The 15884-nt window shown below is 39.4% G+C and overlaps 1 protein-coding gene across 1 annotated transcript in view; it reads left to right on the top strand.

Moving 5' to 3' along the window:
• Nucleotides 1-141: 141 nt before the first annotated feature.
• EIF5B (eukaryotic translation initiation factor 5B) overlaps nucleotides 142-15884 on the top strand; it is a 63289-nt gene continuing 47546 nt past the window's right edge. The window contains exon 1 of the mRNA XM_081068476.1: nucleotides 142-378. Coding sequence (XP_080924602.1) covers nucleotides 344-378 — 35 coding nt within the window. The 5' untranslated portion in view covers nucleotides 142-343. The remainder of the gene's footprint in view (nucleotides 379-15884) is intronic.

Below are 15884 nucleotides of genomic sequence, written 5' to 3'. Positions count from 1 at the left end.
CCTGGAAACGGTTCGGGCGTCGGTGCGCGGCGGACGCTTGCGGGAAGGGGGCGCTGGCGCTCCCGCCTGGCGAGCGGCTCCACTGGAGACGCTCTAGCCCCAGGGCGGCTCTCGATGAGCCGCGCCCTGCGTCCCCACGCCGAGGCGGCGGGGCGATGCGCGTGCGCACTGCGAGCTCACACCATATGTGCCCTGTCCCAGTGCGCGGGTCTGTGGAGAGCCGGGTGCGAGAGGCGGCAGCGCGGGGGGAACGGAGCCGAGCGGAGACCGAAGTCTCCGGGGGACAGTGGACCTGTGAGAGACCGAGTAGAGGGGCCGGGACCACGAGCGCCGCTGTCACGCAATGGGGAAGAAGCAGAAAAACAAGAGCGAAGACAGGTAGCTAGTGGCTGGGTTCGCCAGGCGGCGGCCAGCACTGCGTACTGGGTCGCGCGGGTCCTGCTGGCGCGGGGTGGACCGACTGAGGTCAAGGCTCCAGGCCAGTCCCGCGGGGAACCGGGCCTGGGCCCGGAGTGGGCGGCGCGGGCCGGAGACCCCAGTTCCGGGCGGGCGCGGAGGGCCTCGGTGGCGGGCGGGGGCTCCCAGCCGAGACCCACTCCCACCGCTGCCCGCAGCCCGGCCTGGGCACGAGGGGGTTCAGCTCGAAGAGTTGGGCAGCGGTTTGGGGCGTCCCCGCCCCGCGGGGAGGATCTCCCCACCTGGTCCCGGCGAGTGGGGGTTGTTTTTGCGGCGCTGCGATTGGCGAGGGTCGGGGAGAGTTCTCTTCACGCCTTTGTGCCTGTGAATCCGTGGAGGAGGAAGGGAATGCGAATCAGCTGTACCTGCTGCCGGGGTTGTTTTCCACCCTTCGAGCCGCTCAGGTGGGTTGAGGGTTTAACATCTGACTCCCTCCCTCTTCACTTGATCTAATTTGGATACAGTTCTCGGTTATTTGAGGACCGATTGTCCAGGCTCCATGCTTTTCGCTTTCCTTCTTCCGGCCTGTCTTTGGGGATTTTTTTTTCCTCTCTCTCTAGCACCTCCCCTAAGAAAGGAGGAGGAGAGGAAACACACCAACCGGGGTCGCACCTTCCTAATCGTACTTAAAAGGTTTTGGGGTGGGGTGGGGGTGGGAGTATAAGGATGTTTGTGGAGTTACCTATCCTGCGATTTTGGGAACTTTTCTGCGTGTCATGTTCGTTTGAGACTTTTACACTTCGCATTGAAAGAGATGACTTCCTAGGACAGAACAACATCTGTTACTTTTCACCTTTGTATACCACCCACCAAGCTTAGTTCAAATACTAAGGAGAGACTAAGTTAAACAAAAACAACCCGTGATAGTTCATCCTTCTGACTCCAAATGGATATGTGGTCTTGAAGTTAAAATAAGCTCACTTGGCAGTCCTCTAGAGATGAGTGGAATTAAAAGACAGCAAGGTGAGTCTTGTATTTCAGTTACAGGTCTCCTGGAGGAAGTTAATTGGCTTGAAGAATAGAACTTATTGTTAAACCCGAGAAATAAAAATACGCACAATCCTGGGTGATTTAGTGGGACAGAAATTTTTCTACTTTTGGCAGGATGTTTTGATGCATAGGAGACCTTTTTCTTCAACTGGATACAAAGAAGAGGTGAATGTAATAAAGCTTCATGTCACAATTACCCAGCTCCAGCCATTGTTATTACATGACCCATCCTGTTTCATCCACCTGTTGGATATTTTAAAGCAAAAGTCTCCGAATCCTTTCATGTGTAAATCCTTCAGGTGTATCGGAAAGATAATACTTAAGGGAAAAAAACAAGCACAATGCCACCACCAAGCCTGAGGGAATTTTGAGAATGATTTCTTAAAAATTATCAAGTAGCCAGTTAATTCTCTATCTTCACTGTTTGTCTTATTAAAAATTATTTTTTAACAGTTCGGGTCAAAATTACAGAAGTCTGTTCTTTAGATTAAAAAATACGTGTGTATATGTTGTTATTTTACTTGGTTTTTACTTTATAGGCTCTTTCCCAATGGAAAAAAGCTACTCAGAGGAGAGAGATTTATTCTTGCCTGTTTATGTTTAGAGAAAAATGTGTCTTGTATTGATTCATAAAGATTTTCATGGATGATGTCAAGTTTAAATTGCAAACAGTAGAGCCTGTTGTTAAATGTTTGGTTTTAGAAGGAATGTAGAAGGAATGCTAATGTTTTTTTCCCATGCTCAAGACTAATTTCTAGTCTTTATCTTTGGCTCATGTTGAAGGGAAATGATGGCAGCGAAATTAAAAAACAGTTATCTCATGCTTTAAAAAAAGTTTTTTTTTTTTTTTAATAATGCTTCATGGACTCCTTTGCTTGAGTGTCTTTCAAATTGTACCTAAGAAATCCTAGGGTTTTGACCAGAGCTGCTTGGACTTTTTACTTTGGTGTCCCATATAAGAGACTGGAGGGGGAGAGGAGCATGAAAGTTTTACTGCTTTGTGAATTAGTTTGCTTTGAACTTTTGTATGTTTAGTACAGGCAGACCTCATTTTATTGCGCTTCGCAGATACTGCGGTTTTTACACATTGAAGGTAAGACCGAAAAAGATTATGACTCGTTAAAGTCTCAGTTGGTGGTTAGCATTTTTAAACAATAAAGTATTTTTAAATTAAGGTATGTACATTGTTTTTTTAGATTTAATGCTATTGCACACTTAGTAGACCACAGTATAGTGTAAGCATAACTTTCGTATGCTCTCGGAAACCAAAAAATTTGTGTGACTTGCTTTATTGTGATACGCACTTTACTACGGTGGTTTGGAATCGAACCCGCAATATCTCCGAGGTATGTCTCTCCTTCCTTCAAGGGTATTATAAGTATTTGTAAAAGGAACAAAACACAGTCTAGGAAGAAAGTCTAGAAGGAGAAAGTCCTATTTTAGAATTAACATTCTTCGTGTAAAATGAGTTATTGATCTGGTTTACTCTCTTGCATAAAGATCCCCACTTTTAAAGATTTTATATTTATCTCACGTCCCCTTCCCTTTCAAGCTGTCCTGGCCTAGCATGTTTCTGGCCAGGTAGAACTGTGTGAGAAATGAGCAGCTGTTTATCAGTTCTCAAGATGAGGCACTGAGCCACTTTTCAGTTCGAGGAAAGAACATAAAATACTTGACAGTTAAGTATTATATTTAATTAATTAATCTTTATATCAGTTCTTATGTTTAATTAATCCTTACTTTAACTTTTTAGCCAATGTTAATTTAAAATTAGATTTTATTATTTAATCTGAGTATCTAATTCTATGTGGATAACATGTTTTGTCATATCAGTGACGTTTGTTGAAAGATTAAATTACAGAATTTTGTTCCAGCTTGTGTAATTCTGAGAATGAGGTTTTGATGGGGTGCGCAGCAAGCTTCCCTGACTTTTTTCATTTGGGGAAACTCTTGAGACAAAGGGTAGGAATTAATATTAACATCATACAAAATATAAGGCCAATATTTTCATTTCTTCCGATAACCTTCTCAGTCATCAGTTTAGATACGGGGACCTTATGGGAGTTTGTGTGCTCTAGCGATGGCCTACTGTTTCCTTTTACACAATGGGATGGATTTTCTTTTACTGATCTGTGCAAAGAAGACAGCATCTGGATTATCTAGATTTTCAGTTTCCAATTCTTCATTTAGTCTCTTTTTTTGTTTTGGATTTCCTAAATGTAGTTATATTTTTGGGGTTATAAGGAATCTGGTGTATTAAACCCCCTCCCTCCACTCCCGGGGGAAAAAAAGGACATAGAGGGAAGAAAGATTACCTACCCCATGGTCAGATATCATGGCGGTGGGGATATCATTCGGGAACTAGAAGGTCTTTCAGGATTCAGTAGAGTTCTGGGGTATCTTCAGCATCAGATTATTTGTTGCTGTGGTTCTCTATACCAGTGGTGAGCTGGTATAGTGACTCCACTATTCTTGGCTTTTAACTACGGGTAATGCTCCTGTCATTATTGGCAAACTCCCCCCTTTCTTGAGAGTTCTGGCTGTCTGAGACAGATGTCTGACTTTTAGATGATTGCCCTAGTGTCAGACATTCTTCCTGCTCAGTCAGGGTAGCATGGTCCTTACCTTGTGATAGAAAACATGGTGATCTGCTTAAGGAACCTGTCCAGAAGGAGCTGTGAGGATATCAGGTACTCCAAAGCTTCACAAAGAGGGAGTGTTCCAAGTGGCAAATAGTCTAATCTAATTCAACAAAGAAATTTCCCATTTGTATATATTTGATTTAATTAAAAAAACCTCTATCTGCATACAAGGTGTGACAATTAAGTTCGCGAACTTGTTGGTTGCTAACCTTTTTTGATATTAGAGGGATTATTCATTATGAATTTGTACCAGCCAGGCAAACATTTAACCAAGTTTACTATTTGGAAGTGCTGAAAAGGCAGCGTGAAAAAGTTAGACGAAAACGACCTGAACTTTTCACTACCAATTCGTGGCTCTTGCATCACGACAATGCACCAGCTCACACGGCACTGTCTGGGAGGGAGTTTTTAGCCAGTAAACAAATCACTGTATTGGAACACCCTCCCTACTCGCCTGATCTGGCCCCCAGTGACTTCTTTCTTTACCTGAAGATACAGGAAATATTGAAAGGAAGACATTTTGATGACATTCAGGACATCAAGGGTAATATGACGACAGCTCTGATGGCCATTCCAGAAAAAGAGTTCCAACATTGCTTTGAAGGATGGACTGGCGCTGGCATCGGGGCCTAGCTTCCCAAGGGGAGCATTTGGAAGGTGACTAGTGATATTCAGCAATGAGGTGTGCAGCACTTTTTCTAGAATGAGTTCGTGAACTTAATAGTCTGACCTCTTACTTTAGATCAGAGAAAGAAAAAGGATGCAGTCTGAGAATTCTCTTGGCTTAGCTTGTGCCTACATTGTACTTTGGGAAATTATTAGGTGGCAGAAGGGAAGAAGTCCTAGTTTGCTATAAATGAATAAGCAGATGATAAACTTTTGTTATTATCTTGTTCTGTACCGGTGAACTCTATGCTGATACATCTGCTTTTGATGTTACTTGCCCATCATTGTGTCTTTAGTTATCCTAAGCTTATTCCAGTCCTGCAATTGATCTATAAAGGTGGGCAAGGCATTGTTTAAGTGAGGAACTGAGAGTCAGTGGTTGGGTTAGAATAGCAGTTCTCAGATTTTTTGGCCCTAGGACCTCTGCACATTCTTAAATTCCTAAGGAATCCCAAAAGTTTTTGTGTATGTGAGTTATATTTATCAATATTTACCATATTACAGTTAAATGGAAAAGTTCTTAAGGTATTTATTAATTAAAAAATAAACCCATCACATTAATAACATTGTTAAATAATTGTTTCAAAAAGTAACGAGAAGAGTGGTATTGTTAAATATTTTTGCAAACCTCTACTTAGTAGACCGTTTTTTTTTTTTTTTTTTTTTTTTTTTTTTAATTGGGGAAGGGGAACAGGATTTTATTGGGGAACAGTGTGTACTTCCAGGACTTTTTTCCAAGTCAACTTGTTGTCCCATCAATCTTAGTTGTGGAGGGTGCCATTCAGATTCAAGTTGTTGTCCTTTCAGTCTTAGTTGTGGAGGTCACAGCTCAGCTCCAGGTCCAGTTGCTGTTGCTAGTTGCAGGGGGGCGCAGCCCACCATCCCTTGCAGGAGTTGAACTGGCAACATTGTGGTTGAGAGGACGCTCTCCAACCAACTGAGCCATCCAGGAGCTCAGTGGCAGCTCAGCTCAAGGTGCCATTTCAATTTTAGTTGCAGGGGGCGGAGCCCACCATCCCTTGTGGGACTTGGGGAATTGAACTGGCAACCTTGCGGTTGAGAGCCCACTGGCCCATGTGGGAATCAAACCGGCAGCTTTCGGAGATAGGAACATGGAGCTTCAACCGCCTGAGCCACCGGGCCAGCCCAGTAGACAATAGTTTGTTTCTCATCTGCTTGTGCATTCAGTCTGTACATAGCAGTATCACACCTCGTGTGACCTCTGGAAAACTCCACGGTACAGTTGGGAGAAAGTGAGAATGAAAAGACTAATAGTCTCTCAGTATTATTTTGAAAATAGTTTAGACCCCCTGAAGAGGTCTTGGGGATTACTTTGAGAACTACTGAGTTAGGGACTCCTAAACCAGATTCAGGCATTTGTGAGACGCTTTCCAAGCTGGCTCGCCCATCAGGTGCTTAGAGTGCTTGCGGATCACTCAGGACAACTTGAGACACCTGTGGGCATGTTAATGTTCTTGCTCTTTTACCCACTTGTATATACATATACATACATATATATATATACACACACACACACACACACACACACACACACACACACACATATATTTTTAATGTAATAGGTGAATTTATCAAGGTTATTAAATGTCTGTTGGGGTTGATTTTAATTGGGAATCCCATTAAAATTTTAGATTATTTGGTATACTTGACATCTTTATGGTACTGAATTATCCCATTCAGGTACTGAAAAGATAGTGGTCAAGAAATAATATATGACAGGCTTCTCTGCTTGGTCAATCTTATTTTATTTACTTGAGTATGTAGAATATTTCTTGTTTGGCATTTTTCTAGGTGTCTTACAGTTTTGGTTGCTGTTAATGTAATAATTTTTCTTTTTTTGGTAAATAGGAAAAATATTTTTCAAGATAGTTTTGTTTGACGAACTTATTGAATTTTGTTATTAGAAGACTAAATTGTGATTAGGTTGTTATTTTGTAATATGTAAATAGTAAAGTGGGGAGGAGTAGGGAGAAAATTAAAGACATTACAGCAGCGTTCAAACATTTTAGTGACACACAGATGACTTCTTTTTCCCACCTTTTCTAACATGCCTTGTAACAAATACGTGCTATTGAGAAATTATAGTACAAAATATACAGTGGTACTTCGGTTTTCGAACATAATCCACAAGTTCTGAAACATTCAAAAACAGCCGACAGCAAGGCCTCAAGATCTTGCACTCAGCAGAAACTCTGTGACATGTTTGATTTCCGAGGCGTGTTCGAAAACTGAAGCATTTAATTCTGTGTTACGGCGTTCGTAAACCGAAATGTTTCTCGACGGAGACGTTAGAAAACCAAGGTACTATACAGTTATTTTGAACCCTTATTAAACAGTATTGAAATAATCACAGTACACTATTTGCCCTAGCAGTAACCACAATATTTACATAATTTCAATAATGAAAACACAAGATAGAACCAATAACCATGCTGTAACTAGTCTGAGACACTGAGCAAAGGGAAAGGAATAAAAATCTAAGAGCTACTATGTAACTTACATAAGTGGAAACTGGGACTTAGCCTAATGACCTTCTTGAGGCTTAGAACCTCTCAGCTATTAAGCCAAACCTGACTCAAGAACCCATTTTTTTTTTTTACTGTGCTGTACTACATGATTGAAGAAATCTTGATATTTCAGAATATAGACTTTAAATATCTACATAGAAATTTTACTGGTGAAGCAACTGTTAAAGATTAAGAATTTAAAGAAGGTGGGAGAATAGAAAAATGACAGCCATTGTATAAGGGTCAACCAGTATCAAATTTCTTTTTTTTTAATTAAAGTTTATTGGGGTGACAATGATTAGTAAAGTTACATAGGTTTCAGGTGTACACCTGAACTTTACTAATATAGAGATACATTATCTCTATGTAACTTTACTAATATAGATATACATTATCTATATATCACATTTACTAATGTAGATATACATTATATATCACATTGTGTGTTCACCACCCAGAGTCAGTTCTCCTTCCATCACCATTTGTTTCAAGAATTTCTCTCTCCCTTAACCAAATAGCTGCCTGTCTCATAGCCTGTCTGTCTAAAGTGAAGTCAGTGATGATTTAATGTTTCGTTCCTTCGCATTACAGACATAGTATATAAAATTTCAGATATTATTTCAGAGGAATGCATACTTTTCACTCAACTCATTTATTTAGAATCATTGATTTTCAAACCTCTTTGGTGATAGAAATATACTTTCTATTGATATTTAAAATGTTTGGTTTTTCTGTTTCTGAAACTTCATTTAAACCATGAACTTTGTATAGCAGTCCCTGAAAGTACAATTGTGTACTGTTTTAACTCAATTTAATTAAATTTATGTCATTAGGTTTTAGGTACTGAACTCTGGTGAAGCTAATAATTGTTACTGATGATAATTGCAGTTGGAATTTCTTCTAAGTCTGGAATCATATGTATTTTCTATTATATAGATATACTACATTTTTATCCCTTCATATGTTGATGAACATTGGGATTTTAGTTTTAGGCTGTTATGAATAATATTCCTATAAAAAAGTCCGTGTACACATTTTTGTGTGGACACGTTTTCGATTCTTTGGAGCTGTGCAACCCTTTTTATGTGTTCTTGGATTTGGTTTGCTAGTGTTTTGTTGAGGATTCCATTTTTTTACTTTTAACCTTTCTATGCAGTACTAGTTTTAGCTCTGTCTTTTGGCAAACAGCATAAAATTGAATTTTTATAAATATAATTTGGTAACATATCTTTAAGAGCTTCAAGTCACATTGCTTGTGATATTTCATGGTATATTTGACCTTATTTTAGCCACCTGTTTTGTTTTTATTTATGCCAATTCTGCCATGCTTTCTTTTCTTTTTTTCTTTTTATACTGGCTTAGAATTTATACATGGTATTTCTATTTGTTAAGTGGTGAGACTTGAAATTTTACCTTATATATACACAGAGTCACATTTAATGACCTGTAGAACAGTACAAAGGTGGTAGTGTGTTGTCCAGTATTTTAGTTTTATTTTATAGTCCCCCACTCCAGCTCAGTGACTTTTTACTTAAGGTTGGATGCCACTTTCCTTAAAGGCATTACTTGTCAGGACTGAACCTAAAAAAAAGTAAACACATGCTTAGTGGATTTTCCATTGCTCTCTTAAGACTGTAATTCTCTACAAAGTCAAAATGATTATGGAAAATGATTTCCTTGTTTTAGACACATTAATAGCTAACAAAAGTTTTAAAGAAATGAAAAGTTGGTAAGGCACCACTTTACCAAACTCTGGAAATAATGAGTCAAACTGTAGTTACCTGATTAAGATCAAGGTTTACTTTTTGTTTATGCAACTTTGTAACTGTTTTAATTTAAAAATTTAACTTTTGTTATAAAAATTTCAAGCACACAGAAAAGTTGAGGGAATAGTGTAATGAACCCGATGTGAGGTCTGGCGAGTTTGTGAACTTGTCCCCATGCACTTACATTGGCAGCACTGTGCAAACAGCTTGGTGAGGTCTCTTACCCATGGTATGTCCGTGTCTCACAACTGTGTTTGTGTCTTGCTGAGTGGCGTTCGTTATTGTTGTTGCGTGTCTTTGTGTTCTGTAGCGAGAATGTCTAAGCTTGAAATAGAGCAATGAACAAACATTAAGTTTCTTATTAAACTTGGCAAGAGTGGAAGTGAAATCAGGGACATGTTAGTCTGAGTTTATGGGGATAACGCCATGAAGAAAAGGGCAGTGTACAAATGGGTTAAACGTTTTTCTGAGGGGAGAGAACGTATTACTGAGGAAGAGCGGCCAGGGTGGCCAGTAACAAGCAGAACTGATGAAACATTACAGAAATTCGTCCAATTGTGCGTTAAAATTGTCGACTGACTGTAAGAAGCATAGCAGACCAAGTAAACATCAATAGAGAAACAGGAAGATCTTAACTGAAAATCTTGGCATGAGAGAGGTTTGTGCAAAAATGGTCCCAAAAGGTCTCACCAACGAAGAAAAGCAAAGAAGAGTCGAAGTTTGCCAAGACCTTTTGGAAAGGCAAGACGATGTTTTAGGCCGTGTTATCCCTGGTGATGAAACATGGGTGTAACCAAAACGACCCGGAAACAAAGCGTCAAAGTGCACAATGGAAGTCAGCCAGTTCTCCACGACCAAAAAAGTTCCATCAGTCCAAATCTAGAGTCAAAATGATGTTGCTAACCTTTCTTTGATATCAGAGGGATTATTCATTATGAATTTGTACCAACTGGACAAACAGTTAACCAAGTTTACTATTTGGAAGTGCTGAAAAGATTGTGTGAAAAAGTTAGACGAAAATGACCTGAACTTTCCACCAACAATCCATGGCTCTTGCATCATGACACTGCACCAGCTCACACGGCACTGTCTGGGAGGGAGTTTTTAGCCAGTAAACAAATAACTGTATTGGAACACTCTCCCTACTCACCTGATCTGGCCCCCAATGACTTCTTTACCCGAAGGTACAGGAAATATTGAAAGGAAGACATTTTGATGACTTTCAGGACATCAAGGGTAATATGACGACAGCTCTGATGGCCATTCCAGAAAAGAGTCCCAAAATTGCTTTGAAGGGTGGACTAGGTGCTGACATCGGTGCATAGATTCTCAAGGGGAGTACTTTGAAGATGACCGCCGTGATATTCAGCAATGGGGTATGCAGCACTTTTTCTAGGATGAGTTTGTGAACTTAATTGTCAGACCCCATGTACTCATCCACATTTAGTCATTATTAGCATTATTGTCCCCATTTTTGTGATACATATTTTATAGTCATCTTGACATTTTCTCTCCAAGTATTTTGTTATATAACCACAGTACTCTTAATCACCTTGTGCAGTTAGCACAAATTCTCTTAATGATTGATATCCAGTCCATACTTCAAAATTTCAGCTCCACAATGGCTTTTCATAGTTGGTTTGTTCAAACCATGCTGCAACGTTCACACTACATTTTATTATGTAGCTCGAATGCTTAAGTCACATTTTATTATAGATATCTGGCTAAAATTACTTTTTTTTCTGTGTAAATATTCTCTTCACATTCTCACTCTGAGAATTCTCAAAACTTGGTTATATCAGCCTACTGATAATATAATTGGAGGGGAAGTCTTAGACTTTTAAGTGGCAATTGCATTCTGTGCTAGTGTTTGGTTTAAGGACAAAATCCGTATGCAAGCCTACAAACTGATCACTCTTGAATGATGAATAAAGTGTTAAATAATATTAATGTACTCCTATTTAGGTTGGTGTGAAATAAGTAATTGTGAAAAATTATTTTGGGGGAATATGAAATTCATGTAACATAAAATTACCTATTTTAAATGCACATTCTTTGGTATTTAGTACATTCACAGCGTTGTGCCATCTCTTTGATCTAGTTCCAAAACATTTTCACCACCCCCAAAGGAGATGCTGTATGTCACTCATTAAGCAGTCAGTCCCCATTGCCGCTGCCTCTGAGCCCCTGGCAACCACCGGTCTACTTTGTCTTTTCATGTACCTATTCCGGATATTTCATATAAATGGCATCATACCATGTATGACCTGTTGTGTCTGGGTTGTTTCACTTAGCGCAATGATTTCAAGGTTCATCCATTGTGTAGTACATTTTGTTTAATTTATGGCTGTATAATGCTCCATTGTGTATACTACAGAATGTTTATTCATCTCATGATGGACATTCTGATTGTTTCCACCTTTGGGCTATTGTGAAAAGACCTGCTACTGGTATGAACATTTGTGTACAGATATTTACGTTCCTGTTTTCACTTCTTTTGAGTATATACGTAGGAGTGGAATTGGTGGGTCAGATGGTAATTCTATGGTTAACTTTTGGAGGACCCACCAAACTTTTCTACAGCAGTTGCACCATTTTACATTCCTACCAGCAATGAACAAGGGTTCCATTTCTTCATATATTTGCCAACAGTATTTTTTTTAATAGTCACCCTGGTGGTTGTGAAGTGGTGTCTCACTCTGGTTTGGATTGACATTTCCCAGGTTCTAATGATGTTAAACATCTTTTTGTGTACTTTCTGGCATTTGTATAGCTTCTTTGGACAAATGGCAGTGCAAGTTTACTCATTTTAAAACTGGTTTGTTCCTCTTTTTGTAAGTCTCCTTTATATATTCTGGATACTTGACCCTTATTAGATACGGTATATGATTTGTAAATATTTTCTCCCATTGTATGTGTTGTCTTTTCACTATCTTGATAGTACCATTTTTACAAAAATGTTTAATTTTGATGAAATCCAATTTACTTATTTTTGTTGTTGTTGCTTGTACTTTTGGTGTTGTAGTTAAGAATCTATTGCCGAGTTCAAGTACTGTAGTGTAAATTTTCTTAAATGAGAAATTTCAAACATGTACAGAAATAGAATAGTTTAATGAATATGTGTCTGTTACTCAGCTTCAAATATTACTGATTTCATGGATGACCTGTTTCATTTTATCCTCTCCCTATTATTTGCAACAACCCTAGACATTTGTAAATACTTTAGTTTACATAATTAATTAAAAGAAAGGTTTATATCTTAAATATAAATTTTAAAAAGTGGTGCATTTCCATGCATTTGGAAAATTCACATACAGTAGAATCCTTGTCTGTGTTGTTAAAGGAAATGTCATGTACTTTTCTCTCAGTGGGCATTTAAACTGGTATTTGAAGTTATTATTTCAGAAAATTCAGTTTGGAAGTTTTACTAGGATCAAAAGTACAGGGACTGTTATAGAGGTAGACTGATTTTTATTAAGCTGCTGTGATGAAACTGTTGTATGCAAGTGGTGGTTGCCATTTCCAGAATAGAGTTTTTTCTTTATTTAATAGTGCCTATTCAGAATGGGTTACATTCCCTGCTGGTTGCTGATTGCAGAAGGGAGGTGAATTGGGCATACAAAAAAGGAGTTTTTTGTTCTCAAAGGGTCTTACATTTTAATCTAGCAAATAGGTGTATGGACAGACATACAGAGAGGAGATGAAAGGAGACTGTGGAATTGAGGTTAAGTATGGGAGTGCCACCCATGAGATTTCAAATTTTCCCTCCTAAAGTGTCTGTGTCTTTCACATCCCTTTCTAATTAAATTTGCCATCAGGAGAGCAGGCCGGGTTGGAAGGAACAGGAGTGTGCAGTGTGTGTCTGTCTCTTGAGTATTAAGGGTTGATGAGTATCCAAGAGCTTCAGTTGCCTAATAATTCTGTATCCAGGTGCCGCCAGACCATTCTGATGATGGTGTTCAGCAGTTGGTCGTTGAGAAGTACCCTCTCCTGATAGTAGTTACCTGTGTCAAAATTGTATTCACTGTCATTTGGTTATGCCAGGCACTATAGAAAGTAAATTGGGTGGAATAATCTTTTAAGAGTGATTAAGGATGACCAGAGTTACTTACACAGAATACAAAGACTGAGTTCACTTCCATTGAGCGCTGAGTGCTCAATTTGATCAATTAGATTAGAGCATAAATTGTGTCCTTTCTTAAGGTGTTGAGAATGTTGGCCTAAATTATCAATATTGCCTACATGTCTAGAGACATAATATGAGGTATAAACTTGTATCTCTTATGCAATTACGAAACCCAAAATACTCTTACATCAAATAGTAACAAATACAAATTTTGTTTTTACAGTTGAAGTTTGCAGCATTGATGTGAAGAATGATACTGTGGTGTTGATTCTAAATCAGTCCTTCTCAAACGTGAATGTGCGCGTGGTTCACCTGCGGGTCTTGTTAGAACGGAGATTTGGGTTCAGTAAGTCTTGGGTGGGACCTGAAATTTTGCATTTTTAATGAGGTGATACCAGTGCTGCTTATCCTGCAATTATTTTTTTGAGTAGTAGGATCTAAATGATCATTTTATTGTGAATGTATTGCTTCCAATAATGGTCTTCTTTTCAGTTCAGTGTGCTCGTACATACTAGGAAGGGCTCAATGTTTCTAATACCTTTTTCAGGTTGAACTTATGATTTTGAGCTTTGCATTATATCACCTTCTCTTGGCAAAAATGTTTAATTTACATATTAAGTTCGTTCTGATCTGTTCTACCAACATGAAGCAACTTAGTGGAAGTTTATAGACGAAAGCATGGGTTGATGCTCTCATAGTACGGTGGCCATCCATGGAGTACATGGCATGTGCATCTTAAATCTTTATCAAAATTAAAAACAAAGATAAAACAAAAGTTACTGGGAAGTAGTTTCAGGCTTCTGAAATCACCCACTGTCCTATGTGTGCCCCGCCTCCTCATTGAGGGTCCTCACTCCAGTTTGAACAAGCCGTCCTAGACAGATTTCATAGTCAGACACGTGGGGACCTATAATATGTATGAACTTAGGTGATGTGTATTTGGGAGTCTCCAAGATGATGCTTCTACTTGCTCATGTATTCTTGTCACTTTAACGTATCAGGTATTTAGAAAGTGGAGAATTGGGCCGAATTGTTGGGAAGGTAATGAGTCACATGCTGCTTCCCTTGCGTTGTACAATGTAAGGAGTAGTGTGGTTTCACAGCCCTTTCGAAGGTGTCAAGACTTAGTTCACAAGGAAATTGTAAGCAGAGAGGGCATTTTTTTTGAGATGTGAGTAAATTCAAATAGCTCTGCATTTATTAGAGGGTTATAGTACTTAAGGTAAAACTCCATTGAAGGAGTGGGAGTGAGAAATGTTGGGGTCCGTGGTTGTGCACGTGGTGGGAGCTAGAGAGGAGCAAAGACATCCGTGCCTTTCCTTCTTTGTCGTGTTTTCCTTCTTTGCATCTGTAACTGGATGATCACGGAGTGAGTGCTGGGTGAGAAGGGGTGGAGGTTGGTGGAGATGAGATGCCAAAAGGCCTCCGGTGGAGAAGGCAGGACTGGGGTTCTCTGTTTCCCTGATCGCTACTGGGATAGAGTTAGGCGCAGAGAATGGGATTCCTCCTTATGCTTTTCCTCTTGTTTGCTGTTTAAGAGTCAGGGAGGAGCAGAAACCAAAGTCAAGTGAAAAGGGATAGTAACCATTCCTTCCCTCAGAGATTAGACAGTTTATGATTGTCGACTTGGGGACTGGAAGAGAGGAAGGAGTGGTGTGGTTTGGATTTTACGTCCTTTCATCATCGATGCGCTTTCTGTTTCTATACGCCCTGGTACTGATTAAGAATAGGAAAAAATATATGGGTATCATAACAAGTCCTCCCAAACTTAGCTGCTTAACAATAAAAATCATTCTCTCTCGGCTCTGAGGGTTGACTGTTCTCACTCAGTGAGGTGGATCTCACTTGGGGTCTTTCATGTGGTTACAGATAAATGGTAGCTGTGATGGAGTCATCTTCAAAGCTCCCTCACCTCACTCACTTTCTCACACCTGGTGGTTGAAGGTGGCTGTTGGTTGGGACCTGAGCTGGCACCGTCCAACCAACTGGCTTAGTCCACCTACTATATTGACCTCTCTGTGGCCTGGACAGTCTCATTAGCTTGGCAGAGAATCTCAAGAGCCAGGAAGTAGAAGCTGCTAGGTTCAGGCCTGGGCCCAGAACTATAGCCTCATTTCTGCCATAGTCTATTGATCAGACAGTCACACAGCCCCTCATTGAAGGGGAGGGGACGTAGACTCCTCACCTCTCAAGAATGTCAGAGAAATTTTGGGCCAGGTTGTAAAACCTCCTCAGGGAGTAAAGAGGTACTGGAGAAGAGCGGTTAGTAGGAGAGTCTTAGGAAGCTTGGAGATTTTGAATTGTTACTGATTTGGGAAAGGAGTTGGATTTCCTTTGTTCTTATCTAACTTTGCATTAATTACAACTTTTCAGTGGAAAATGCCTGTCATTATGATGTTTGCCAAGTTTGGAATTGAAGATGTTTGCACATAGGTTCATTTTCTGTGCAGGGAAAAAAGTTTTTGTAACGTTACATGTCTTTAAAAGGCTTTATACTATATTGGTCTCAAAATGAAGTATGTCTTATTTTCATATATGATTTTTATTTAATTATTCTGAAAAGCCAAACACCAAAGTTGGGTACATGCTTGCATACATAATTAATAAATACCATGTTTTAAAAAGATTTCATCATAATATCGTTTTAGCTATATATTATACTGTTAATAGAAATTAAGGTATTAGGAAAATATTACAGATTTATTCTTAT

The sequence above is a fragment of the Rhinolophus hipposideros genome, assembly GCF_964194185.1.
Source record: "Rhinolophus hipposideros genome assembly, chromosome: 12".
NCBI lineage: Eukaryota > Metazoa > Chordata > Mammalia > Chiroptera > Rhinolophidae > Rhinolophus > Rhinolophus hipposideros.
The sequence above is the reverse complement of the archived record's forward strand: the minus strand, read 5'-3'. Positions and strand labels throughout refer to the sequence as shown.